General features: G+C 34.3%; 5 protein-coding genes and 1 non-coding gene across 9 annotated transcripts; 2 read left to right on the forward strand and 4 right to left on the reverse strand.

Moving 5' to 3' along the window:
- LOC109355213 (uncharacterized GPI-anchored protein At1g61900-like) lies at positions 394–4953 on the reverse strand. 2 transcript variants are annotated; one of them, XM_019598230.1, is made up of 9 exons: positions 4811–4947; positions 4590–4741; positions 3741–3920; positions 2759–3358; positions 2377–2622; positions 2237–2248; positions 1599–1742; positions 1408–1452; positions 394–716 (listed from the first exon to the last, which is right to left on the reverse strand). In XM_019598230.1, exons 1-9 carry the CDS (start codon positions 4837–4839, stop codon positions 649–651), a joined length of 1476 nt encoding a protein of 491 aa, XP_019453775.1. In that variant the 5' UTR covers positions 4840–4947; the 3' UTR covers positions 394–648. The 2 variants fall into 2 exon arrangements, with proteins under 2 accessions (XP_019453775.1, XP_019453776.1); XM_019598231.1 differs by lacking the exons at positions 394–716; positions 1408–1452 and having other exon boundaries at positions 1636–1742; positions 2181–2248; positions 4811–4953.
- TRNAI-AAU lies at positions 1058–1131 on the forward strand. The gene has a single exon. It is a non-coding gene; the product is annotated as a tRNA-Ile (tRNA).
- LOC109354090 lies at positions 7629–8414 on the forward strand. Its single transcript, XM_019596447.1, has one exon. The coding sequence runs from the start codon at positions 7641–7643 to the stop codon at positions 8283–8285; it is 645 nt and encodes a 214-aa protein (XP_019451992.1). The 5' UTR covers positions 7629–7640; the 3' UTR covers positions 8286–8414.
- LOC109355214 (succinate dehydrogenase [ubiquinone] cytochrome b subunit, mitochondrial-like) lies at positions 9357–11751 on the reverse strand. 2 transcript variants are annotated; one of them, XM_019598234.1, is made up of 5 exons: positions 11489–11751; positions 11058–11182; positions 10295–10393; positions 9794–10213; positions 9357–9617 (listed from the first exon to the last, which is right to left on the reverse strand). In XM_019598234.1, the coding sequence occupies exons 1-4, from the start codon at positions 11637–11639 to the stop codon at positions 9815–9817; spliced, it is 774 nt and encodes a 257-aa protein (XP_019453779.1). In that variant the 5' UTR covers positions 11640–11751; the 3' UTR covers positions 9357–9617; positions 9794–9814. The 2 variants fall into 2 exon arrangements, with proteins under 2 accessions (XP_019453779.1, XP_019453777.1); XM_019598232.1 differs by having other exon boundaries at positions 9357–9622; positions 9768–10213; positions 11489–11749.
- LOC109355216 (succinate dehydrogenase [ubiquinone] cytochrome b subunit, mitochondrial-like) lies at positions 13344–15738 on the reverse strand. 2 transcript variants are annotated; one of them, XM_019598237.1, is made up of 5 exons: positions 15476–15738; positions 15045–15169; positions 14282–14380; positions 13781–14200; positions 13344–13604 (listed from the first exon to the last, which is right to left on the reverse strand). In XM_019598237.1, exons 1-4 carry the CDS (start codon positions 15624–15626, stop codon positions 13802–13804), a joined length of 774 nt encoding a protein of 257 aa, XP_019453782.1. In that variant the 5' UTR covers positions 15627–15738; the 3' UTR covers positions 13344–13604; positions 13781–13801. The 2 variants fall into 2 exon arrangements, with proteins under 2 accessions (XP_019453782.1, XP_019453781.1); XM_019598236.1 differs by having other exon boundaries at positions 13344–13609; positions 13755–14200; positions 15476–15736.
- Positions 17934–25864, reverse strand: LOC109355215 (aconitate hydratase, cytoplasmic-like). Its single transcript, XM_019598235.1, has 20 exons — positions 25430–25864; positions 24821–24925; positions 24431–24591; positions 24232–24324; positions 23701–23886; positions 23438–23599; positions 23089–23233; positions 22847–22989; positions 22712–22768; positions 22532–22611; positions 22346–22421; positions 21087–21272; positions 20840–20907; positions 20573–20691; positions 20310–20431; positions 19506–19604; positions 18932–19411; positions 18626–18724; positions 18271–18513; positions 17934–18130 (listed from the first exon to the last, which is right to left on the reverse strand). The coding sequence occupies exons 1-20, from the start codon at positions 25692–25694 to the stop codon at positions 18062–18064; spliced, it is 2958 nt and encodes a 985-aa protein (XP_019453780.1). The 5' UTR covers positions 25695–25864; the 3' UTR covers positions 17934–18061.

Here is a 27329-nt window from a genome sequence, read left to right on the forward strand (position 1 = left end):
GACCTTAGATAGTAAAAAATTTATCCTACCATGCATGTTCACCGGGGGTATATGTTATGAACCGTTGGATTTGTCAGGGAAGGATTAAAAAATTTACTGGCTACCGGTTTTGCTGGTTTCCTTGCCTTGTTATAAGTATTTGCACGTTGGCTCTGAAGGAGTTAAAAATAATATTAGGGAAAAAGAAGAGTGAAAAAATGATAATTAAAATCGGAGAATCACATTCAGTAATATTGTCTTTGGAATTGGATATCTCATGTGAGATTCTTGAGGATAACGATAAAGGAATTTTATCCATTTTTTGGAGCTAACTGTGAAATATCATCATTATCAAGTGAACAGTGGTAAGGAGTACTGACAAATAAGATAGAACGGAAATGAATAGAGAGAACCTAAGATAATCCCATTTTTTTATATTATTTACTTGATGAAGAATCATACCTTATTACACTTTCAAAGAATATTGAAGCATTGATAATACAATGCAATCAAGAGTGTACTAGAAAGACTAAATCTAAGTAAAATTTCCTTGCTAATTCAAGAGTGAAAATATGAAGATATTGGGGTTGGAAACAAATAAGGACTTTTTAGTCCTTCCATAAAGTCTCATATAATATCCAAATTACCTTAATAACCCCTGAAGCAAGGTTAAAGAAGGCTCTTCAGAAGTAGTAGGGTCAAGAGGTGAGGTAAAACCAAGTTACTAATAAACAGACCTGCAAAAAATGAAATTCAAATTAGACACCAATCAATGAGATTGCATAGGTATCCATGAATGCGTTGATTAGAGCATTGTATTAATAATGTTAAATCTGCAGGTTCACGACACCCCATTTATTATTATTATTGTTGAAATATATTTATGTATCAAAAAAATACCCAACCTATCAGGAAATGGCTTTGGTTGGCGTAAGTTGCAACAATATGATATAATCTTACACCTTATGGTTGCCTAGGGTACTACTCCATCAAAGCTTTATGTGTGGGATGTTTGAAACAAAAGCTCATGTACATGAACATGATATAATTAGACTTTATAAACATTACATAAACAATTGGCCCATTAGCTCAGTTGGTTAGAGCGTCGTGCTAATAACGCGAAGGTCGCAGGTTCGAGACCTGCATGGGCCATTTGATTTTGTTTTATTTGCAGGTTCGACTTCTACATTCTCTATAGGTTTTTATTAATTCCATCATTCCTTACTCTTGTTTCAATTATAAAATGATTCATGACTAAGGAAGAAGAGGGAAACAGGCCCTCAAATTAGATATCTGCATCTTTCATGAATCATGATCAAATAATTTTTATACCTTGCATTACAATTATCAATGCCTTGAAATTTAAGAATGTATCAGGCATGAAAAATTAGTCTTCAGCAATCGAGTACAGAGAATGATGTTTCTTACCATTTTGCGATGATGCCGCTGTAGGAAGGGAAGGAAGTTCTGTACCTGCAATGCCATGAGTTCGATGAACAAATCAATTATTACTAGTATTAAGCATGAAGGTATATAAAATATTTGGTCATAGTAGAAGGAAGACACAATCCAATGGGGTAGAAGGGGAAAATGTGATAGATGTAGGTGCATATACGTACTTCTATTGCATGAGGATGGAAGCTGGTTTAATGTTGAAGGCCATGGAGCAACTATGTTGTCATTAAGGTCGCAAATGAATCCAATCCCCGAAGTTTTATCAAACACTGCATCTGAAGGAAGACTCGGCAAAAGGCAGCCAGATTCTAGATGAAATTCAAATGATTGATTAAGTTTAGAGGTTACAACACCAAGGAAAATTACATACATCCTTTAGAAGATTCTGAAACATAAAGAGCTTACTACTCTAGAATGTAAAATGGAAATGAACCTCAAGGCGCTCTAATTTCCTATCCTCTTCCCTATTTCTTCTTACATGGATCATCTTCCACACGTAGTTTACTGTAATTATTACCGGGGAAGGCGAAACAGCCAGGGATGCAACTAACGAGTCAAAGTAGGAATACAATAAGTAGATCGGACACCACTCACACTTAAGGCATTAGATTTATGTGTTTATCCACTTATATGTTTTTCACTTGGCCAATTCCACTTCGATGTGGGACTTATCCCACTCACACTTACTCCTTACCGTAATTATGATTTAAAAAGGGGGAACAAGGAAAAAGTACAATTTGTTTTACATTTCAGCAGATGGCAAAGCAGTAAATCAATAAAAGTTTCTTGCTATAAGTGATACCTTGTGATCCAACTGATCCATCCATGAGAAATCCAATGATCATGAAGTATAAATTGCAAAAAGGACAAGTATCAGTATCAATGCTAGAAGAAAGGGTAAAATATTAGTTTTCTATGCAATAGAAATATAACAATGCCAACCTTGAAGAGAAAAGTCTTTCAGGCTTATATGACAAAGATTATATACATTACTGGAGACATTAGCTTTCTGTAACTCTTTCCCAAGTGATGCAGCACATTTCAAGGCTTGAAGATTGGTTATGAAGCTTTGGTCTTGCAAATAGGACACATAATTTTTGATAGCTTTGCAGCAAGGTGTTTGGTTACTGATCGGCGCATTGCATTCTTTTACAACACTTGTGACATTTGGAAAAACTAGCGGGCAGGCTGAGCAAAGAAACATTGAACATTAACATGTTAGATGTATGCTTTATATTCCAATAAACTATTCAGAAGTGTAAAAAATCAAACATGTTGTAAGGAAAGCATTTTCCTTTCTTTCTCCCTTTTTGTTTCCGCTCACCTTTATTTAGGTTGCAGTTTGAAAGTCCTCTGAAAACATTATTTGCGGTGGACGGATCGAGTTTACTAGCCAGCCAACGGAGGACAATATTCTTACAATCATTGACCCTAGCTGTCTGCCTTGGCAAGCTGTGGTTTCCATCTGAAATAGACATATCATTCAAGGCAATTTTTCTAGCAGCATAATTTATAGCATTTTGACAAACTTGGTCACAACACTCATTTACAGGATCAATTTTTCTACAAGCGGTCAAAAGTCTCGAAGAGTCGACAATGCTCTCAAGTTCATCAACAAAAACAGTAGGACAAGAGGCTTCAGTGAGATTCGCTGGATAGACTGAACATATATTTTTTAGGTCACTATTTGCTCCTTGACTAACCAGGACCTTCTGAACATCAGAGAGGCAATGCCGAGCATGAGTTGTGTTCAAAGCTAGCACGCCGGAGTACTTGCTTGATTGTCCTATGAGAGTCATCAACATGGCATCAAATTGAGGACAACATACAACATTAGCCAAATATGGAGCAAAGGAAGTCCAGCAATCAGTAGCAGTCGTGGTCATTATATCTTGCGAAGCGGAGAAATTTAACGAACATAGGCCTGGAAGTAAAAGAGAATTCTATGTCATCTCAACAACTAAAAGGTTTAGCAATCCAATGCATTTAGTGATTAGGCGACGCCGCGACGGATTTAATGACACAACAAACCTAGGAATAATTGTAGAGGTACCCCAGTTTACAACTTACAAGGATGACAAAATCCACTAAAGAATCAAGGAGTGAAAAACATTTCTGAGACATGACTCCATTATAAGAGAACTCACTGTTTACTTCTCCATATCTAAGCCACTCTATTTCACCAACAAACTTAACTTGTCAAAGGCCGGCCGATATACGCAAAAATGAGAATTTAGTAAATGAAAAATCCCATAGCTTAGTCTCACATGACACAGACAAGCTGAAAAGGAAAAAGTATACCATACCTGATAACTTAGGCTGAGAATTATATGTGAAAGATCCCAATGGGGAAGGAGCTAAAAGAGGAATAAAGGGTTGTGGCTGTGTACTCGGAGACATATCTGGACGCAGCTCATCAACCTTAGGTGTGATAGAAATGGAATGTATTGCACCACTGATTGGAGAACCCTGAGACTTGTTCATAACTGCATAGAGGGAAGTTTCAGCTTAAGGGTGATATTTCTACAAGAAAATGAAATAGAAATACTCCTACTATCCTACATTGGTTAAGGCCCCAAATTTATAAGTACATGCAAATTTATTTACAGCATGTCAAATTGAATGACATATTCAATTCTTTGCTGCTTCTAGTGAGTGTGTTGAATTGAAAAATAAGAGTTAACATTTCTGAGAGTTTTGCTATTGTTCCCAGTAGTACATTGACATTTCACAATGTGCAAAGATATGAACAACTCCTTGGTAAATTGGATCAATGTTGCCCCATTTCATCATAGTTTGTACCCAAAAACATAACATCAAAGATATATGTTGTTTTACTTGACTTCATATTAGTAAACTCTACTATCAAAATTTCTTGTGAGAAAAATCCAAAACTTATTTTTCCTGGAATAGAAGAACCTTGAAGTTTTCAGATTCCTTACAGATTTGAAGTGCATAATAATTAATTAATTAAGACTCTGAATTTACATCACAAAATAGCAATTCCAATGCTTATTACAATTTGCAGTGTCATTAATAATAACAAATTCGTTTAAGGACCAAGCCATAAAAAGATGCAAAATTGAAAAGCTAAAAGTGACAATTTAAATAACAAAAAGTCACTGGGTCATGTAGATATTTACAATAACACATACACAGTAGAAAAAGAAAAAGAAACAGTGTAATGCGAAGAAGGAGATTGAAACAGAGAACTCCTTTCATATTTGTTGCTTGCCACCAAACAAGACAGTGAATGCTAAAGTGAACATTAAGAAAAGTTGTATACACGTTCCTCCTGGCTTCAGAATCTCACAGAAAAAGCTTCAATGCAAAAATGGCAGAGAGAAAGATGAAAAGGTGAATTGCAATGGAAGAAAAAGAGTGAAGGGAATGTGAGAGAGCCATTTTCAGCTAGTTACAGTTGAGAGTTGAGAGTTGAGAGTGTTTCAGACAAAACATTAGAGAGATAACATTGACAGCCACAATATGAGGGATGGTCACGTGATTGATTGAATGCTATGTCATGTCCCATGTGATGGTTAGCTAATCCCATATTCCATAATATCCATATCCTAAAAAATATACTGTATATTTAACATCTCTAAGTTGAATTTAAACAATTCATAAAACTAATAAATTATTGGTTTAGTGGTGAAAGACTTTGCTAAATATTAGGATAATCAAAAGGTTAAAAGTTCGATTCATAATAGCTTATTGAGAGGCCACACACACAACAAAATAGATTAATTCCATAACTAAATATAAGGATACTCTTGTTAGTACAAAAAAATAATAAGTGAAAATGCGGTGTAAGATATTTATAATTATGATTCCATCTATACCTATTAATTTTTAATTATTATTGATTTTTCAAAAAAAATATAAATATATAATATAACAATTGTGTTTAAATTTTCAAAGTAATATTGTTAAACTTGGGCACATATTTTTTTTGCCTTCATAATTTACATGGAACTCTCATTTTTATTCAAACTAACTTTGATATCAAAGTTTCACATAATTAAATAAACTTATAAGTTTGGACATTTATTTTCATTTCGGCACAAGACCTAAAAATGCGTGGACCGAAATTCAAACTTATATTTTTTTGGGTACATTAATTCAAACTTATATGCTTTCATTTATAGATTTTCTACCGATCCCTCATAAAAATGAAGGTGGCAAATTAAGTCCACTTATCATATCAGTACAATTTTTTGCTGCTCCCTATTGATGTTTGCATCTCAAACTTATCAAGAAGAAAATGATAGAATATAGTTTGTGAATAACGTACCCCATAGTCAAAATTTTACTGTATCAAGCATGAAACAATCTCAAATCCCAAGCATAGTAGAGATTGTCTCCAAATTGCTGCAAATCAAGCTACAAGGGCCGAAAATATTGTATGAAACTTTGTAAGAAATTAATTAATACACAAGTTAATGAACATTTCTTATCCCATGTGAAGATATGCCCCATATGGCTGGCATTATCTGCTGCTGTTTCTATACGCAAGATCTTACGTAGATTAACAACACTTATATTAAATGAGGCCAAATACAGTGCCTATAGAATAAATGGTCTCTTTAAGCTGAAGATGCGCCTTGTGTTATATATATCTCCTTCATGCACCAATTTCCTTCTTCTTCAATAAAATTTAAGTTCATGAAACCAAGGTTTCAATGGTTTGACAACTTTGGGTTAATCTTTACGCAAGTTCTAGTCATTTTAATTAATGTACTTAGAATCAGCATTAATTGTGTACCAAGTTAAAAACAAATTACTGAAATTAGGCTTGAAAAGTTATAAGATTGATTATTCAATGTGAAATGGTAATTTACACACCTTGTTGATGACCTTTATTTATTGATTATTTGTTGACTTAATGCTTATTCCTGTCCTTTTTATGATATCCTTTAAGTAGATTCCCTAAACCCTACGTTAACTAAGGTTTTCCTCTGTTGCTAAATGAAATGTACCGCATTTTGAGCAGTGATTAGAGGCATCATAACTTCGACTTTATAAAAAATGATCTTAGAATAATTCATACTTCTAATTACCTTTGAAGATGGAATGCATTACACTATAAAAAATATATATACTAACATCTATTCGTATGTTAGCATGTGTGCATTTATTTTAATCTATATTTATATTTCCGACTTGGAGGATTTTATGGGATTTGTTAACTTCTACAAGTCCTTTTAATTTTTTTATTTGGAGGATTTTAGCAATGCCCAGAATTTTGGATAAAAATACTCATTTTACTTTATTTACTACTACTTAAGATCACAATGACAATTATGTGATCTTGTTAGTCTTAGTAAATTTAAAAAATAAAAAGTTAACCCCACCCTTATATACCAATTATTATTCCATCAAGTGAGGTTATATATTTTTGTGTCCTATATTTGTTGGGGGACATTACTAAAATTCTTCCAATTATATTATATTATTGATTATACGACTTGCAACAATTCTAATCATATAATTTTATTTTTGTACTATTAATTTCAACCTTTATTTACTCCTTAAGAAAAAAGTTAAATGATATTAGTGAAAAACACTAATAACTAGGAAATAGCAAAACTAACAAAAATAATTGCATTGTAATTGACTACCCCTTAAATTGAAATAAATTGATTTTCAAATTAGATTCATTGAAGAAAATTTGAATAGATTTCTATATGTAAACAAAATCAAAAGAAGATACAAAACTTTTTATAATATAGAAACAAAATAGTTTTATTTCGAAATTAAAGGAACTCCTATTTCACATCTTTTTATGAAGAACATGTTTTAGTTTTTTTTTTGTTTTCCCCGAGTATTCTCGCACCGGAGACAATCATGTCGAGCTGAGAACATTCATAGGTACGTGGGGCTAACTCTCCTAGCGGATATTTTTTCATTCACAAGACTTGAACCTGAGATATTACTTAAGGGGAATATCAATCATATATCACTTAAACCAACATTGTTATTCTGAACATATTTTAGTTTAAAAACAAGGAAACTTTTATCTAGTAACTTTCCAAGAAATAGTAATCATTTTAATTCAAAAGTTATCGAATACTTTTTGTATTCCACACGTATTGTTATCCTTAAGAAAATAGACGGTTACATTAGCATGCAAATATATATAATGTACCAAAAAATATGTTCATATATAGCATTATTAAACAAATGGGGTTACCAAAAGCATAATAATGGATGATGTTGGTGTTGTTGTTAAGCAAGAGAATCTCAACTTTATTTCGAATACCCGGCGCAAAAATCGGGTTCTCCATGTGTTTTCTCGTCCCCTCTTAGTATTTATAACTCACTTTGAATATAATCTCTTCATTTGTTTTTCTTGTTTAGTTACATTATTCTTCATCACCAACATGGGAAACTGCTTGAGAAATAACAAAATATCAGCACAGGATCATGAGAACTACGGAACACATGTAGAATCTTGTGATGTAGCAAAAGTTCAGAAGGTAAATGCATCTTCCTCGTCAAAGTTGAAAGAATCAGTGCAAAAGGAACAAGGCATGAAGAAGAAGAAGAAGGTAAGGTTCAACATACAAAATGATGATGGTGAAGAAAATGGAGATGGAGGAAGTGAAAAAAATTCTAGAAGTGGGGTTGTGAGGATTAAAGTAGTGATGACTCAGAAAGAATTTAAAAGGGTGTTGAGTTGCCAGAATGATGAACATAACACTTCATTGGAGCAATTACTGAGTGCTTTCAAGTTTAGAGGAGGAGTTTCTAAGATTTGTGAATATAATAATGTGGGTACGAGTTCTTGGAGGCCAGCTTTAGAAAGCATTCCAGAGAATCGATTAATATTTAATAATCCCTCTATGTAAACAATGATACTTTTTATTTTATTTTTAATTTGATGTAGGAGTATGTGTTGAACTCCATATAATTGAAGTAGATTTAGTTTGACTACTAAGGAAGAAAAGTGTGGAATTAACCTTATGATTTTTGGCAGTGGACAGGAAGCACTGTTTCACATCACTTCATTCTTAATTATGCTCAATATGTGTGGTAGTATTATTTACAACTATATAAAAAAAGTAGTTAATAACAAATCGAATCCATAAGAATACATATGTTCAAAGATTTGGCAGGGATAGTTTTGCCATCCTTATAAAGGTAGTGTTAGGATATCATATCCATATATAACTACAAACGAGCTATTTCAAAGTAATTGATTGGTGAAATTTTAACATCTTGGAGATTGGTGGGTCCTAAGTCATGGAGAAAATTTATGGCCGTAGAATATGCACAGGTGATGAAAGTGATCCAATTTCTTATAAAGTGAAAAGCAGGAGGGGGTCATAATTAAGGCGCTGGAGTTTCATGCAAAATGATTGGCATCTTGAAGGAATGGACCATTGAGTGCTCAGTCTTAACTTAAATGGACAATGAACACGAATTCTTGATAATGGGAGTAATTGAATTTGCGGTGTTTTTGTAGCCAAAATGCTAGAGATTTTGCTCAAAGCATGTTTCAAGATCATATTGATGTGAAGTGAAACAATGTCGAAAAACGAAAGGAAATAATATAGGAAGCAACAAAGCATATCTCGCCTGTGGAGGGACTTTAGAACTGTCCAGTGATTTTTGTTGTGATAATGTTCATTTTTTAAAGACTTGTGATTATGTTCATATATTCATTTATCACACAGAAATAGCTATCTAGTTCCACTCATTGCTGACGTTGCTAGACCAATTCTAATAAATTCTGCACCATATAATTATTTTTCCCAGGAAGGCATTTTCTGTTTGATGGACGAACATAGAACTATTTTTTAATGATTTTTAGATACAGATAATTGACAATAAAGTTAGCTGGTCTTACTGAATTTTCCAGACATATATACACTTTAGAAAATTCCACACTACTTCAATCGTATAATTGATGATGTTAAGGTCACCAAAAATCTGACATGCATTTATTAAACCCGACAGTTAATTACATGCAATTTGAAGAGAGAAAAAACATCACTGAGATTCCATATGCAAGCTAAATGTAGTTATGCTCAACACATATGAAGTGATGGCCCAAACTGTAAAAGTATTTTGTTGATAACAAACAGAAGCAAATTCACATCATCTAAACAAGGTTCAGTGCTTAATGGATTTGTTCGTGACACATGGGAAGTATGCATCCAGCGTCCATATAAGCAAGCATCACCTAAAGATATGACATGCCAAGGTAAGAACAGGTTCTTAAGGATCTTTTCAAAAAGCTGAATAAATGGCTCAACCCTATGCAAACGTTTTTAACAAACTATCTGTAAAAAAAAAACTAGACTGAATCTAAGAAAAGCTTAAATTACCTCAGGATCAAATCGTACTGTTCAGGTATCAGTTGGGATTGACATCACTACTTGTGGACTAAATGACGAATTCCAGCATACAGATGATAGGACAGAGCTAAGCCAGATAACTCAACAGCAAGTAGGTTGAGTTTTGATGAATAAAACAAGAACTGGTAGAAAGAATCATAGCTGAGGCTGATCAAACCAATTTTCATGTATATCATATAAAAAAGCAATATGACAGTGGATAAGAGGGCTCCGGAGATTCTATTGAAAATTGAGAGTGTTGAAGATAGTTGTGGCTGATAAAGAGGAAGATGAGGAGATAACGGTCGAAGGCCATATGTCTTTGTCTCACTGATTGTACCTGCAGTGTCACTCATAAAGCGTTTATGACCAGTCAATCCCAATGTGTCAGTATCCACACTTCTCTGAAGACTTCTAGCCATCACAGCATTGGCTCCCTGTCGAAAATGTAAACATCATCGGCCGATTAAATATAAACTAAATCACATGAATTTATAACAAAGGAACTTAGTACTTACCAGTAGCATTGGACTCTTGGCAGCCCAGAGTCTAGAACTTCCAATAACATATCCAGCTCCAGCCAGCACAGTGGTGTTCTGTCCAGAAGCCTTGTATCCCTGACATGGGTGAACAATCCCAAGGGATTAGAAACTCAACAGAGCTAAATTAATAGTGATTGTCAACATTGTATTTGATGCAAAGCGGCACTTAGTGGATTTACATCCATGATCATAGTAATCATGCCTCGACCATGCCATCAAAGGACAAGATAACACTAAAGCTAAAGAAAAAAAAGTTCACAATTTCATATGTGCATGTGGAAATATGCAATAAAAGGTCATATTATTTGAATAAACAATACTCAATAAATGATGCTGCACATAAGCAAAAGAAATCACAATTCAGTAAGCATCCTCTACATTATTTAGCAATAGATTGTCAATGACATTGACAACAATAGGAGCCTTTCAAGTTTCAACAGTTATTACTCAGAACCACTCTGTATAACACGCATAATAAAAGGAAAACTAGCCCAAGGTATTTTCTTCATCAAACTCCAAAAACCTGATAACTACATGCGATGGAATTAACTATGCAATTTTGTCTTCGGTTATCACTCAAATGTTGGAGAAACCGTTCTGATATGATTGATTGTTACCAACAGGGTTATTTTCTATTTAATCAGGTTATAAAACTCTATCATAAATCATGTTTATTGATATTCTAGTGAGTTCATAATAAAGAACAAAAGCACACGGAAGTGATGAGAAAGGTGCATACCAGAGGATTATTGATCTTATCAATAGAATCACTTGGAAGCATAGCGATTGGATTGTTGAGAGAAGGGAAACTGTTGAACTTTCCAAACTCGCCAGTCAAGTTTCCCTTGGAAGGATTTTCATTCTCTGAAATGACATTAAACATCAAATCAACAATCAAAACATAAAATTCAACAGCACCAGCTATTAGAAATTTGAACTGCATACTATAACTTCATATCAATACAATTAATTAAGCATATACAGAACATCACAAAATTCTTTCAATCAAACATGAAATATGCAAATCCTAAATAAAATACAATAAAACGATTCAAAACCTAATAATTATATTATTCAGGAAAGGGATCCGAAATTCCAGAGCAATTTGTTCTATTCGTCTTATTATTTATATCCTAATAATGATAATAATAAAATAGAGTGAAGTAGTACCGGGAGAGAGCGTAGCGGTGTTGCGGTGGAAGATTTCGGTGGCGGTAGGGAGGGGTTTGATCCGAGGAGTAGAAGTGGGAAGAGAAGAGAAGGTTCTAGAAAGAGAGGAAGAAAAAAGTTTGGGCTTATTAGATCTGAGGAGGGAAGACATGGTTTCGTTGGTAATGAAGAGAATAGAGAATAGAGATTGGAGGAAAATATAATGAGAAGAGGAGAATTCAGTGAAGAGGGAAATGGATACCAGAGACAAAGTAGGGCTGTGCCACGTAATACTCCAATTTCTGATGCACACTTCCAAACTTGTGCTCTTATGTCATCCCCATTAAAGTGATAAATATCAAAACAAATAATTACTATAGGAGAATTTGGAAAAATATTTATCATTAACAAAGTCTCACTTCTATTACCAAACAGGCTTAGATTCAAGTGGTACATGTTTGATTCCTCCTAAGTAAGATATCGGGTTCTACGTATTGTAAATGGAAAAAATGTCCGCTGAAAGAGTTAGTCACATACCTGCGGATGTTCCCGTGAGAAATAAAAAGAAAGAAGTTTCATTTCTACTAAAGAATGTTTGACCATGAAAAAGTTCATTCCTTCTTTATGCCGTAGTTGAGTAGTTGGTGAATATTTCATGTTTGTAACATTATGATGTTATGAATAATTTATAAAGGATTACAGAAGGAGTTAATTATTTCAAAGTGTGTGATTGTTTTTTTTAATAAATGTAGATACTAGAAATTGAATATTTTTAATCTTTATGGAATTTATTGAAATTTTACACACTAAACTACCATCTTCTTTATAAATTATTATTACATGAGTGGGGGGTTACATTATGCCTATTTTCATTTCATCTTCGCAATTTCATAAAAGGAAAAATAACCAAACTATCAATTATAACCAAAGCTTAACATTAACCTTATAAATAAGAGAAAGAAATGTATATATCTTGGTAAGAGTTTTGTATAATAAGACTATTATTCATTATATAAATGAAAGTAATGTAATGATAATTTTTAAACTGATAAGGTATAGATATTATAGTTTATAAATAAATTAAACGAGTAAATCTCAAAACTTTGAGTGAGACTCAACTTTTAATTTGTTATCTTTTTTTAATTTGTAATGGAAGAGTCTCAAATCCACAAACTCATTCAATCAATTCTTTAAGTTTCTCCATCTTAACTATCATACCACCTCATCACTCATTTAATTTGTTATGGATGTTTGAACAATTTTCTTTTCACAAATCAAATCTAACTTATAAATACCCGACTTTCTAACCAGACACTTTAACTAACCTAATGCAGTGTGCAATCGACACTGTTCTCATATAAATCATCCTTTCCACCGAGGTAAATCTTTGCCTGCTAGGCAAGAGGATAGTGGGTGGTGAAGGGAGGGCCCCAATTGGTAGAAAAAAACCCGCAACTCCTTGGGGTTATCCTGCACTTGGAAGAAGAAGACTGCCAAATAAAATGCATCCCTAGGCTTTTATAATTGGCTGCATTTTCAACGGGTGAAGTTATGGCGCATAGTTTAGAAATCCATAATCAATGTAGCAATTGTTTATGGTCCTATTATGTTCATATATTCATTTATCACACAGAAATAGCTATCTAGTTCCACTCATTGCTGACGTTGCTAGACCAATTCTAATAAATTCTGCACCATATAATTATTTTTCCCAGGAAGGCATTTTCTGTTTGATGGACGAACATAGAACTATTTTTTAATGATTTTTAGATACAGATAATTGACAATAAAGTTAGCTGGTCTTACTGAATTTTCCAGACATATATACACTTTAGAAAATTCCACACTACTTCAATCGTATAATTGATGATGTTAAGGTCACCAAAAATCTGACATGCATTTATTAAACCCGACAGTTAATTACATGCAATTTGAAGAGAGAAAAAACATCACTGAGATTCCATATGCAAGCTAAATGTAGTTATGCTCAACACATATGAAGTGATGGCCCAAACTGTAAAAGTATTTTGTTGATAACAAACAGAAGCAAATTCACATCATCTAAACAAGGTTCAGTGCTTAATGGATTTGTTCGTGACACATGGGAAGTATGCATCCAGCGTCCATATAAGCAAGCATCACCTAAAGATATGACATGCCAAGGTAAGAACAGGTTCTTAAGGATCTTTTCAAAAAGCTGAATAAATGGCTCAACCCTATGCAAACGTTTTTAACAAACTATCTGTAAAAAAAAAACTAGACTGAATCTAAGAAAAGCTTAAATTACCTCAGGATCAAATCGTACTGTTCAGGTATCAGTTGGGATTGACATCACTACTTGTGGACTAAATGACGAATTCCAGCATACAGATGATAGGACAGAGCTAAGCCAGATAACTCAACAGCAAGTAGGTTGAGTTTTGATGAATAAAACAAGAACTGGTAGAAAGAATCATAGCTGAGGCTGATCAAACCAATTTTCATGTATATCATATAAAAAAGCAATATGACAGTGGATAAGAGGGCTCCGGAGATTCTATTGAAAATTGAGAGTGTTGAAGATAGTTGTGGCTGATAAAGAGGAAGATGAGGAGATAACGGTCGAAGGCCATATGTCTTTGTCTCACTGATTGTACCTGCAGTGTCACTCATAAAGCGTTTATGACCAGTCAATCCCAATGTGTCAGTATCCACACTTCTCTGAAGACTTCTAGCCATCACAGCATTGGCTCCCTGTCGAAAATGTAAACATCATCGGCCGATTAAATATAAACTAAATCACATGAATTTATAACAAAGGAACTTAGTACTTACCAGTAGCATTGGACTCTTGGCAGCCCAGAGTCTAGAACTTCCAATAACATATCCAGCTCCAGCCAGCACAGTGGTGTTCTGTCCAGAAGCCTTGTATCCCTGACATGGGTGAACAATCCCAAGGGATTAGAAACTCAACAGAGCTAAATTAATAGTGATTGTCAACATTGTATTTGATGCAAAGCGGCACTTAGTGGATTTACATCCATGATCATAGTAATCATGCCTCGACCATGCCATCAAAGGACAAGATAACACTAAAGCTAAAGAAAAAAAAGTTCACAATTTCATATGTGCATGTGGAAATATGCAATAAAAGGTCATATTATTTGAATAAACAATACTCAATAAATGATGCTGCACATAAGCAAAAGAAATCACAATTCAGTAAGCATCCTCTACATTATTTAGCAATAGATTGTCAATGACATTGACAACAATAGGAGCCTTTCAAGTTTCAACAGTTATTACTCAGAACCACTCTGTATAACACGCATAATAAAAGGAAAACTAGCCCAAGGTATTTTCTTCATCAAACTCCAAAAACCTGATAACTACATGCGATGGAATTAACTATGCAATTTTGTCTTCGGTTATCACTCAAATGTTGGAGAAACCGTTCTGATATGATTGATTGTTACCAACAGGGTTATTTTCTATTTAATCAGGTTATAAAACTCTATCATAAATCATGTTTATTGATATTCTAGTGAGTTCATAATAAAGAACAAAAGCACACGGAAGTGATGAGAAAGGTGCATACCAGAGGATTATTGATCTTATCAATAGAATCACTTGGAAGCATAGCGATTGGATTGTTGAGAGAAGGGAAACTGTTGAACTTTCCAAACTCGCCAGTCAAGTTTCCCTTGGAAGGATTTTCATTCTCTGAAATGACATTAAACATCAAATCAACAATCAAAACATAAAATTCAACAGCACCAGCTATTAGAAATTTGAACTGCATACTATAACTTCATATCAATACAATTAATTAAGCATATACAGAACATCACAAAATTCTTTCAATCAAACATGAAATATGCAAATCCTAAATAAAATACAATAAAACGATTCAAAACCTAATAATTATATTATTCAGGAAAGGGATCCGAAATTCCAGAGCAATTTGTTCTATTCGTCTTATTATTTATATCCTAATAATGATAATAATAAAATAGAGTGAAGTAGTACCGGGAGAGAGCGTAGCGGTGTTGCGGTGGAAGATTTCGGTGGCGGTAGGGAGGGGTTTGATCCGAGGAGTAGAAGTGGGAAGAGAAGAGAAGGTTCTAGAAAGAGAGGAAGAAAAAAGTTTGGGCTTATTAGATCTGAGGAGGGAAGACATGGTTTCGTTGGTAATGAAGAGAATAGAGAATAGAGATTGGAGGAAAATATAATGAGAAGAGGAGAATTCAGTGAAGAGGGAAATGGATACCAGAGACAAAGTAGGGCTGTGCCACGTAATACTCCAATTTCTGATGCACACTTCCAAACTTGTGCTCTTATGTCATCCCCATTAAAGTGATAAATATCAAAACAAATAATTACTATAGGAGAATTTGGAAAAATATTTATCATTAACAAAGTCTCACTTCTATTACCAAACAGGCTTAGATTCAAGTGGTACATGTTTGATTCCTCCTAAGTAAGATATCGGGTTCTACGTATTGTAAATGGAAAAAATGTCCGCTGAAAGAGTTAGTCACATACCTGCGGATGTTCCCGTGAGAAATAAAAAGAAAGAAGTTTCATTTCTACTAAAGAATGTTTGACCATGAAAAAGTTCATTCCTTCTTTATGCCGTAGTTGAGTAGTTGGTGAATATTTCATGTTTGTAACATTATGATGTTATGAATAATTTATAAAGGATTACAGAAGGAGTTAATTATTTCAAAGTGTGTGATTGTTTTTTTTAATAAATGTAGATACTAGAAATTGAATATTTTTAATCTTTATGGAATTTATTGAAATTTTACACACTAAACTACCATCTTCTTTATAAATTATTATTACATGAGTGGGGGGTTACATTATGCCTATTTTCATTTCATCTTCGCAATTTCATAAAAGGAAAAATAACCAAACTATCAATTATAACCAAAGCTTAACATTAACCTTATAAATAAGAGAAAGAAATGTATATATCTTGGTAAGAGTTTTGTATAATAAGACTATTATTCATTATATAAATGAAAGTAATGTAATGATAATTTTTAAACTGATAAGGTATAGATATTATAGTTTATAAATAAATTAAACGAGTAAATCTCAAAACTTTGAGTGAGACTCAACTTTTAATTTGTTATCTTTTTTTAATTTGTAATGGAAGAGTCTCAAATCCACAAACTCATTCAATCAATTCTTTAAGTTTCTCCATCTTAACTATCATACCACCTCATCACTCATTTAATTTGTTATGGATGTTTGAACAATTTTCTTTTCACAAATCAAATCTAACTTATAAATACCCGACTTTCTAACCAGACACTTTAACTAACCTAATGCAGTGTGCAATCGACACTGTTCTCATATAAATCATCCTTTCCACCGAGGTAAATCTTTGCCTGCTAGGCAAGAGGATAGTGGGTGGTGAAGGGAGGGCCCCAATTGGTAGAAAAAAACCCGCAACTCCTTGGGGTTATCCTGCACTTGGAAGAAGAAGACTGCCAAATAAAATGCATCCCTAGGCTTTTATAATTGGCTGCATTTTCAACGGGTGAAGTTATGGCGCATAGTTTAGAAATCCATAATCAATGTAGCAATTGTTTATGGTCCTAGTTTAGAAATCCATAATCAATGTAGCAATTGTTTATGGTCCTAATAATAAAAGCAGAGAGCTTATCTAAGGTTTGGTTTGCCGCTCTGAAATAATCACGAAAGTTTTTTATGTTCTGGTTCCCTAATTTTATATGACTTTTGTGTTTAGTCATTCCATTGATACCTTTCAGTTAAGTGTTTGACGTGACACATGGTGAGTCATGTCATCCTTTCCACCCCTGGCTCCAATCTCATAAACCAAGCACGGCCATCGTGTCCTTTGTCACTGAGCAACCACATTGTGCCAATCACGCTAAGCACTACCTTCTCTCGCATATCAGCGAACAAATGAGAATTGTTGGGTTTGAGGAAACAAAGGAAGATTTGATGAGGAAGATGAAAAAAGGAGATAAAAGAGAGAAGAGTAAAAATGCCAATTTGATAGTTGAAAAGGATGTCAGATAGTTGTCAATATTTGCTGTTTGGATTGTTAAGGTGGCCGTATGGATATTTCTATATTTTCCATTTTTATTTTAATTATTAGGATAAAATAATGGAATGGGGTTTATTTTCCTTTTCTTATTTAAAAACTGAATTTTATAATTTAAAAAAGAACATGGCAACATGTTAATGGATGTGGCAATGACGACATGACCTACTATGTGTCCATCACCACCTAACCAACAGGCACTAACAAAAAGACTATGACACAAAAGTCAGGGACCCAAAACGTAAAAACATTGTACAGACTATTTTCAAAGACCAAACATTTGTCAATATGACAAAAAAACTCTCAAAATCTAGGGCCTAACCATAAAAAAAATTAAGGGATTATTTTCAAATGAGGCCCTATTTACTATGAGCAAAAAATTAAATAAGAAGAAAAAACAATGTTGTGTAAAAAATAAACTCCCTTGAAAGGATCTTTTCCAATTTATTGGAAATTTATTCTCCCCCGCATTTTAAACATTCAAAAGCGTGCGGCGGGAATGATAGCCTTGGACTTCTCCATCAACAATAACTTCACTGCTTAATGAGGTTCCTTATGACATATGGAAGAATGCCACCGTGGTTGAAGTAGGCAAGTTCAACCTGAAAATATGTTGGTTATGTAATGCAAAAAATAAGGGGACAAAAAGGTTCTGAACCATGTTTTAGAAAAGCTCAATAAAAAGGCTTATTCCCAGCAAATAAATATAAATGAAGGATGAGAATATGAGATTATAGATTACCTCTGTGTCAAAGCGTACTGTGCAGGTGAAAGATTTTCCATTATCAGTTGTGACACTGACATCTTGGCCAGGCCTAATTTCACTGATTTTACTTGGGAGGTCAATTGTATATCGTTCATGACCAGTCAATCCTAATGTGTCAGCATCCTCGCTGGATTTGAAGCAAAGAGAAATAATTCCCATTCCTACCAAATTACTGCGATGAATTCTCTCAAAACTTTTAGCTATTACAGCTTTGACTCCCTATTAAAATTTGCCATCAACCACATCAGGAATATCAATCTCTACAGTCTAAGAAAAAAACTCCATTTAACCACAAGCATAATATGTATAAACTTATTATAAAGGAACTCACTAATAGCATTGGACCCTTGGCAGCCCAATCTCTAGAACTTCCACTACCATATTCAGCGCCAGCGAGCACAATGGTGTCTTGCCCAGCAGATTTGTATCTCTGACATAAGAGAACGATTTCAGGGGATTACCAACTCAACAGTGATGAAATTAATAATAGTCTGTCACATTCTCTGGTACATGGTTATTCACTAATTCTCTTTTCCTTTAGAGACGGCGCCAGAAAATATCATATAATAAACAAAACTTCGCAGCTTGAAAAGTGATATCGAAAATATAAGCATGCCATACTTGAGAAAAAACTCACCATTGCTGCGTCAAACACATAAAGCTTCTCCCCTGTAGGAATGTGAACTGTTTTGGCACCAACTTCGCCATTCAGGAGCTTGTTAACGAGGCGAATATTGGCAAAAGTTCCCCTTGCCATCACCTCATCATTACCACGGCAACTTCCATAAGAATTGAAGTCCTTGCGGTCCACCCCACGCTCCAGTAGGTATTTAGCAGCAGGACTGTCCTTGTGAATGCTTCCAGCTGGAGATATGTGATCAGTGGTTATACTGTCACCAAAGTTCATTAGACAATAAGCATCTTTCACACCATGAGCTCCAGGAGGATCCATGGTCATGTTCTTGAAGTATGGGGGCTCATGAATATATGTTGAGTTGGTGTCCCATGAGTAGAGTTTGTCAGCAGGAACTTGCAATTGATTCCACATAGGGTTGCCCTTGGTAATAGCCTCATATGTACTACGGAACATGTTAGGCAACACACTAGATTGGACAACCTAAGAATAAAGTCACCCGGAGTTAATTTTGCCATCCACATTGTTATATATATAGACTAAATTTCACATAATGAGCAAACTGGACATCATTTACCTCAGCAATTTCTTCATTAGATGGCCAGATATCCCTCAAGAACACATTTTTGCCATCCTTCCCTGTTCCAATTGGTTCTTTCTCAAAATCAATGTCAACCTGGAAATTTGACCAGAAGGTACTTGATCAAGATCCGGCAAATTTTGGGGTCATGACGTTTCTAAAACTTAAATTTCATCAACCTTTAATAACTAAAATAAAATGTGCTTCCTACTGACTAAGAAAGTTGTGAATAAAGCTTAGTTGTCATATAGTTACATTCAATAGTCAGTAATATTAGTTTGGCATATTAACTTTTTGGTCAATAATGAATACACACCATACTCGTAGTCAAGCACTTCTCATCACACAAAATCAAAACCAAAATAATAATGTTTCACATACACACGCATGCAAGTATGTGCAACTATCATTGTATGTCTGAGAATCCGTAACCACACTTCAGGAAGAAGTATCCAAAAAGTTGAGAAGATAAGAAAGGGAATGTGCATTGCATTAGTCCTCCGCTTGAGTTTGCACACAGCATAAGGTGGCTGAATTAAATTCCATTCATACAAATGAAGACAATGTAGATTGTGTAAATAGCTGCCAATATCAGTTGCTTGTGATTAACATACAACAGTATTAACATTTGTCTGTTTCATTTACTTTCAACAACGTACTTGACATAAATAGTATAAATATTAAAATATGAATCAGAAAATCAGTTCCTTTACTAACAGATATGAGAATCAATAATAATAATATCAGATGAAGTAAGAACAAAAAATACACACATTACAAATATGAATAAGACACACATACTGTGCCAGCAAGGGCATAAGCAACAACTAGAGGAGGCGAGGCAAGGTAGTTAGCTCTTGTCAAGGGATGCACACGGCCCTCAAAATTACGGTTCCCGGACAACACAGCAGCCGCTACAATATCTACATCAGCCAAAAAATAGCTCAATAAGGCAAATAAAACGCAGAATATGACTAGAAGTGTCTAAAGGTTATAAACAAGAACAAGCATTGCATAGAAATCAATTCCAGTTCAAAAATCTGTATTCAGTTATGAAATATCACCATTTTCGGAGATGGCAGAGGCAACGGATTCATTCAGGTCCCCAGAATTGCCAATACATGTTGTACAACCAAATCCAACAATATGAAAACCTTGTTCATTTAAATATTTCTGGAGTCCACTGCCAAAAAGATAAAACAAATTCTAAATCGGAATGCAATTTGCTTAAATCGTGCAAAGGAGAAGTGACTACATTATAATACAAATTACAGTATTAGTATTCTAATAACAACAACTAAAGCACTGTTCTAATATGAAGTGCAAAATACCTCTGGAGTAGATATTTCGTAACAACTCCAGAGCCTGGAGCAAGACTTGTTTTAACCCAAGGCTTGACCTGGAAATGGTAAAAACAGCTAAATTAGTATCAGGAAAAGAAAAGGAAGATATAAATGACACACAATTTTGGTCCTTCATTTGTGGCAGTGAAAACAGACCACACAAAGCAAGGGCTTCATGCTTAAAAGGAGAGAAGTTGAACTGCTACAGTTTGATACTATTAAATTAGTGCCTAACCTGCAAACCAAGCTCATGGGCCTTTTTTGCAACAAGGCCAGCTCCAAGCATAACACTTGGGTTTGACGTATTTGTACAGCTTGTGATTGCAGCAATCACAACACTGCCATGCTTGAGTTCTGCTGGCTGCCCATGGAAATCAAACTTCGCAACTTTTCCTTGTGCCTCTTTTGGTATAGCAAATCCCTGTATTAGAACAAAACATTGAGGAAATGCAGTATTCTATATTCATCTAGGGTTCTCATCAAACAGAATTTAATGAAATATGGATGACTTGATTTCCACATATTCAAATACAATTAGGAAAGGGGGAGATCCCCTCCAATTCATTCAAGTGGATCTCCCAGATATTCAGCCACAGGATATGAAAGCATACATATAGAAACCAAGCAAAAGTTTTGATGTTGTTACTGCTGTTAAGGTCACTAGAAAGAGTCTTATAAAACTAGGAACATGAGTGATGACTAAATGGCTAATAATGAAGGAGAGGCATTGATTTTTTGCAAAGGCAAATGACATATCATACATAAGTGCTCATGCCGATGAGAGTGACCAACAGTTCGATAAATATTAAATAATTATCAGGTAAATGGTACAAAACTGATGTTGATGAAGATTAACTATACCAGTAATAAATCATGGTCACTCTAGCTATCAGAAAGTTAATGAAAGAGGCAAACAACTGTAAACAGCTGGAACAGTTATATTCTAAAGAATTTTGTAAAAGTGACGCTGAAACTGTAAGTTAGTAATGAAAAAATGAGTAAATAGTCACTTTGGTCCTGGATGGTGTAGCCTTTCATCACATTAGCCACTTAGATATAGAAATTATATGTTTAGTCCCTGACAGTGTATCCTGACAATCAGTTTAGTCACTGGAAGTGTATCTCGTCAAGGACTAAACTGATTGACAGAATACACTTTTAGGACTAAACACAATTTCTATCTCTTGGGACTAAAGTGACGTGCGACGATATTGTCCAATACCAAAGTGGCTTGTAGCTCAAAAAATACTGATGTTTCATGGTTCTAGGTTACAGAAATACAATGACATAACTTTTAAAAGGTAAACCAATTAGTCTTGAATGCAACAATTCCAACTTTGTATTGCAATAAACATCCCCCGTGAACAACAATGGACAATGATGCACTTAAAACTAACTACTGCGAGGTAATTCAAGATATAAACTATGAAATTCATTCCTGCTTATAAGACCAAAATAAAACTGAAGGGTTTGTACCAGCTCAGTATTACTAACCTTAAACCCAACTTTGTTTTCAAGACAAGAATGCCAGTCAGCCTTCATTTCTTTCAAAGGTACCCGATCATGAGGTCTAGAAAGAGTAACATTTCGTATGAACTATTACATAGATAAACAGATAGAATTTATTTTCAAATCCACATTGATATGCAGGCCAAAATTTGAAAGAGCACAGGATCTTACCTCTTCGGTCCTGAGATGCATGGTTCAACGTCAGAAAGGTTTAACTCCAGATACGATGAATAAACTCTGTCTTGTTGTGGCTAAATTGATGGGAAATAAATTAGCATTGCATAGCCTCCAACATATGACCATGTTTCATTTTTTTCAAAAGGAATGTATAGGTCAATCTACTAATAATACCTCATTATAGTCAACAAACATGTTGTTTGCCCTGAGATAAGACTCTATCATGGCCACCTATATTCAGAGAAAATGAAGGTCAAATAGTTTTATAAGCATATCACATCAGCAAATGAGCCAATATGGAATACTCACAGTCCCATCACTTCTTCCAGTTAACTTGAGATATTCTAATGTGACATGATCCACAGGGAAGAAGCCCATAGTAGCACCATATTCAGGAGACATGTTAGCAATAGTCGCCCTGTCAGCTAAAGATAATTTACCCATACCATCACCTGGAGAATAAATACACGAGAAGTGTTAATCAGAAGGGCAGATCAGCATAATTTGAAAAAAGGAGAGAAAAATTGATAGTGGGCCTCGATATAACTTACCATAAAATTCAACAAATTTCCCAACAACGCCGTGCTTCCTAAGCATTTGAGTTACAGTTAGAACCAAGTCAGTTGCTGTAACACCATCCTGCAATTTTCCAGATAACTTGAACCCAACAACACCAGGCAACACCATGCTTATAGGCTGTCAGTATCATAGCACACAGCATTAGAATCATCAAACTGCATCTAAGTTAGTACACATCCTTTTTTCAAAATAAAGCAAATAAACATTGAAATTTTAACAGTTAAATACGTCATCAACATTCATAAATCATTTGAGTGTTATGGATAGAATCAATACTCATTACATAACATATTTATATATCAAGGTGAGAAGGTAATGTACCTGGCCGAGCATTGCTGCCTCAGCCTCAATACCTCCAACACCCCACCCAGCAACACCAAGCCCGTCTATCATAGTTGTATGTGAATCAGTCCCAACCACACTGTCAGGATAGAGTAAGCCCTCATTGTTGAAAACAACACGTCCAAGGTATTCAAGATTGACCTCGGATTCAAGTCATCGCATCACAAGGCCCCAGTACTACGAAGAAAAGAGGAACATTTAAATTGGATTTAGTCATTTTGAGTGTTTTATCCCAAACTTACCTGATGTACTATACCAGAACCTGGAGGAACAACAAGCATGTTATGGAACGCACTTGACCCCCATTTAAGAAAAGCAAATCTCTCCTTGTTTCTTTGGAATTCAAGCTCCATATTGGCCTGCACTGCATTTTCAGACCTTGCTACATCCACTTGAACAGAATGATCAACGACAAGATCAACAGGAACCTGCCAACTATTATTGCTCAGAACCACATATAACAAACATGATATACACAGAAAATATGTGTTTCTCATCTAAAACTCCCTGAAACCCATGTACCATATCGTTAGTTACACGCTTTTTTGCTTGGTAATCACTCAAACTTCAAAAAACTAGTTTTAATATGAAGTCAAAAACTAGTTTGAAAGAAATCCCAGACAATAATCAAAATTTATTTATATCAAAATTTCCCCACTAGTCTCCAGTTCTCTATCAACTTTACAATCTAAATTTCGAACTCTTGTTGGTGACTTATATCAATGACTTAAAAAAGAATGAAAGCCTCTGCAAGTGATAAGAAAGACAAATACCAGAGGATTGATCTTATTAGAATCACCGCCAAGCTTATTCATTGCATCGCGCATGCAAGCTAGGTCAACGACAGCAGGGACTCCAGTGAAATCCTGGGAAGAGTAAAGAACTTCAAAGGATCAAAACATATCACTTAATACCACCTATCCCCAATATAACCCTTTCACTGTATCCATATTTCAGAAGTTAACAAGGTACCTGCAAGAGAACGCGAGCAGGCTTGAAAGGAATCTCAACTTGCTTTGAATAACTGTTTTCCCAGTCAATGATCTTCTCAACATCTTCTTTAGTGATTTGGAAATTGTCACAATTACGGATGGCAGCCTCAAGGAGAATTCTAATGGAGTAAGGCAATCTGTCTGTTATGCACACCAACCGTCAGTAGTTTAACTATCCAAAGAAGAATGCACTAGTCTTTTTTTGGTTACTCTTATTTGTGTGAATAAGAATGCACTAGTCTGAATAAGGATAGACTAGTCCTTTGCCAGACAAACAATATTGTTATAACTAAATTACCAACATCACATTTTAACCCGGATCACGAAGACAAAACAAAACAAAACAAAATAAAGCGAAGTAGCAAATTACCAATCCTTGGGTCATTGAGAGAAGGAAGACTGTAGAATTTCCCAAACTCCCTGCCACCAGGCTTGGGGAGGCTTGTCAAGTTTCCCTTGAAAGGATTTTCAGTGGCTGGAATGTCAAATTTAGCAAAAGATATTACAAACTCATATTATAATTTATAAAATTATACAGAGGCAAATACATAGTTCGAATTACACAATTCCATCCACGAATGAAATATCCGAATCCTCAATCAATTTTTGTGTTTGCATAAAACAAATACTTCCAGCATCAACAAAAAAACACTGATCCAGAATTAGCAACTCTCAACGCACGCTCATCTTCAAAAGCTAATAGAATATAAGAAATGGATTAAAAGAAGTGAAAATATCTATGCATCAAATTCTGCTTATTCTCTACACGCTTAGTTGATAATCAACCCGAAATATAAAAAAATGAAACAAATGATTCTCGTTACAATGAAATATAATTCATAGATGAACAGAGAAAACGGGAAATCGCAGTGGAAATGAACAACTCATAGCTCAGCCAAATATAGAAAAACAATGGATTCATTACAGGACCAAAGAAACATTCCAATTCTATCGGAGTGAATGAAAGAAGAAGTAGTACCCGTGGTAGCGATCTTGCGGTGTAAACGTTCGACGACGGGAGCCACAGCTCTGACCTGAGAGCGAGGAGTAAACGGAGAGCGCCAATGGAGACGGTGGCTCCACCGTGGAAGGGAGGAACATAAGGACCGAGCGACGGCGGAGGAGAAAGAGCAAGATGTTGAAGAAGGAGGATAAGAGAAGGTTCTAGAAATAGAATAAGTTGAATTCTTAGAGCTGGTTGTTCTGAGAAGAGAAGAAGCTGAAGAATAAGTACTTGTATACATGATGATCACGCATTCATAACAAGATGATAAGAAGAAGAAGAAGAAGAAATGGAGAAAGTGTGAGTGTGTGATTGGGAAAGGTTGTAACGGTTTTGTTCTGCAATTAGAGAGAATGGATAATGGGAGAGAAGAGAGGTGGGAAAGTGTGCTATGGCGCGTACAGGGAAGTGGGCCTTCTTGCTTAGTTAATAGATACTAATGGCCAATTTACAATATTTTGTCAGTGAGACCCAGCACTTAGTTTAACTTTAAAATTAGGTGGTGTAACTTTATTTTTATTTATCAAGTAGTATACTTTTGTTGAAGTCGCCTACATCATTGTCGATTTGTATTATTTTTTCTCTTGCTCCCACCAAAATTAGCATTAGAAGTAGAGTTTATTTATTTTATACAAGTCATATAGAAATTGATAGCAGAGTTTTCGGTTTGTTTAATTTTTTTCTGCCAAAGAACTCGGCAATGATATTAATAATATTGTAGAATATTTATCCAACGTGGTAACTCATTGTAGAATATTGTATGATCATATAGTGAGTTAACACGTTTGAATAATGTTCTACAATATTATTAATATCATTGTCGAGAGTTTTCTAGCAGGAAAAAAAATTAAACAAACTGAAAACTCCTTTATGGATGCTGATTTTGCCAATGTAAAATAAAATATAAATAAAAGTGGAAAAATGCATTATCACTGCCGATTTCCATAGGACTTGAATAAAATAAATAAACTCGACTTCCAGTGCTGATTTTGGTGAGAGCATGAGAAAAAAATACAAATCGACAATAGGGTTGGCAATTTCAACAAAAGTATACTACTTTGATAAATAAAAATAAAGTTACATTACTACCGTAATTTTAAAGTCAAACTATACTATAAGAGTAAATTTGTCGATACTAATAGTTAGCTCTGAATCTAATATTATACAATTATTAAGTGTATAATCTTTTTTAGTTGTAGGAATCTGTTTTGAAATAATTTTAGTTTGAATTGTGTAAAAAGAATTGCCTTCATAAATAGATTAAAATATGTTAGCCCATACCATTTACCTGATACCCCAATGGAGGTCTAATCTAATTTAACAAAAAAGTTTGGTTATAGTATTTTAAAAAGTATGTAATTAAGAAGGTCAAGCTCCAACATCAAAATATTCTCCTAGCTCTGTATTAGTTCAACATTTTTTGTACAATCAAACTAAAAGGCGTAATATTTATACATTAATTAAAATTTTATGATATATCATCACCATTTTTTCTCCAATAGATATTTTTTGTCTCAAAAATTTGTAACACCACATGACCCAGTATTTATGATTGGTCAAAAAATATTTAATCACTAATTTTTTACTTAAATAATTTTTTCCAATCAAAACAATAGTATAGAGTGACATACTTTCTCCAACATTAAATATCCTCCTTTTTTCAACTATTTTTAATATGTGGTCCTGTTTCTTAAAAATTGAAAATTCAACCATCAACATTGCAACTTTTTCACTATGATGTGTGTCTTCTCTATATATTTTATGGATTTAATATGTATATATTAATAATATACATATTTTTTCCACTGTCAACTAATCATTAATCATTGATTTGTTAACTATTATTAATCATTAAACAAAAATAATATATATCATA

Source organism: Lupinus angustifolius, chromosome LG08 (genome assembly GCF_001865875.1).
Source record: "Lupinus angustifolius cultivar Tanjil chromosome LG08, LupAngTanjil_v1.0, whole genome shotgun sequence".
Lineage (NCBI taxonomy): Eukaryota > Viridiplantae > Streptophyta > Magnoliopsida > Fabales > Fabaceae > Lupinus > Lupinus angustifolius.

Excerpts from the sequence above, each read along its gene's own strand:
- LOC109355213 (XM_019598230.1), bottom strand. The coding sequence starts at position 4,839 with ATGGCTCTCTCACATTCCCTTCACTCTTT. Across the intron at positions 3,921-4,589 it reads TCTTTTTCTTTTTCTACTGT|TTATGAACAAGTCTCAGGGT; the intron begins GTATGTGTTATT and ends CCCTCTATGCAG. Across the intron at positions 1,453-1,598 it reads TCCATCCTCATGCAATAGAA|GTACAGAACTTCCTTCCCTT; the intron begins GTACGTATATGC and ends ATGGCATTGCAG.
- LOC109354090 (XM_019596447.1), top strand. The coding sequence starts at position 7,641 with ATGGATGATGTTGGTGTTGTTGTTAAGCAAGAGAATCTCAACTTTATT.
- LOC109355214 (XM_019598234.1), bottom strand. The coding sequence starts at position 11,639 with ATGTCTTCCCTCCTCAGATCTAATAAGCCCAAACTTTTTTCTTCCTCT. Across the intron at positions 11,183-11,488 it reads CACCGCTACGCTCTCTCCCG|AGAATGAAAATCCTTCCAAG; the intron begins GTACTACTTCAC and ends ATGTCATTTCAG. Across the intron at positions 10,214-10,294 it reads CCAAGAGTCCAATGCTACTG|GGAGCCAATGCTGTGATGGC; the intron begins GTAAGTACTAAG and ends CATTTTCGACAG.
- LOC109355216 (XM_019598237.1), bottom strand. The coding sequence starts at position 15,626 with ATGTCTTCCCTCCTCAGATCTAATAAGCCCAAACTTTTTTCTTCCTCT. Across the intron at positions 15,170-15,475 it reads CACCGCTACGCTCTCTCCCG|AGAATGAAAATCCTTCCAAG; the intron begins GTACTACTTCAC and ends ATGTCATTTCAG. Across the intron at positions 14,381-15,044 it reads ATAAGATCAATAATCCTCTG|GGATACAAGGCTTCTGGACA; the intron begins GTATGCACCTTT and ends CACCCATGTCAG.
- LOC109355215 (XM_019598235.1), bottom strand. The coding sequence starts at position 25,694 with ATGTATACAAGTACTTATTCTTCAGCTTCTTCTCTTCTCAGAACAACC. Across the intron at positions 22,422-22,531 it reads TGCATCTCAGGACCGAAGAG|ACCTCATGATCGGGTACCTT; the intron begins GTAAGATCCTGT and ends TACTCTTTCTAG. Across the intron at positions 21,273-22,345 it reads AAAACAAAGTTGGGTTTAAG|GGATTTGCTATACCAAAAGA; the intron begins GTTAGTAATACT and ends GTTCTAATACAG.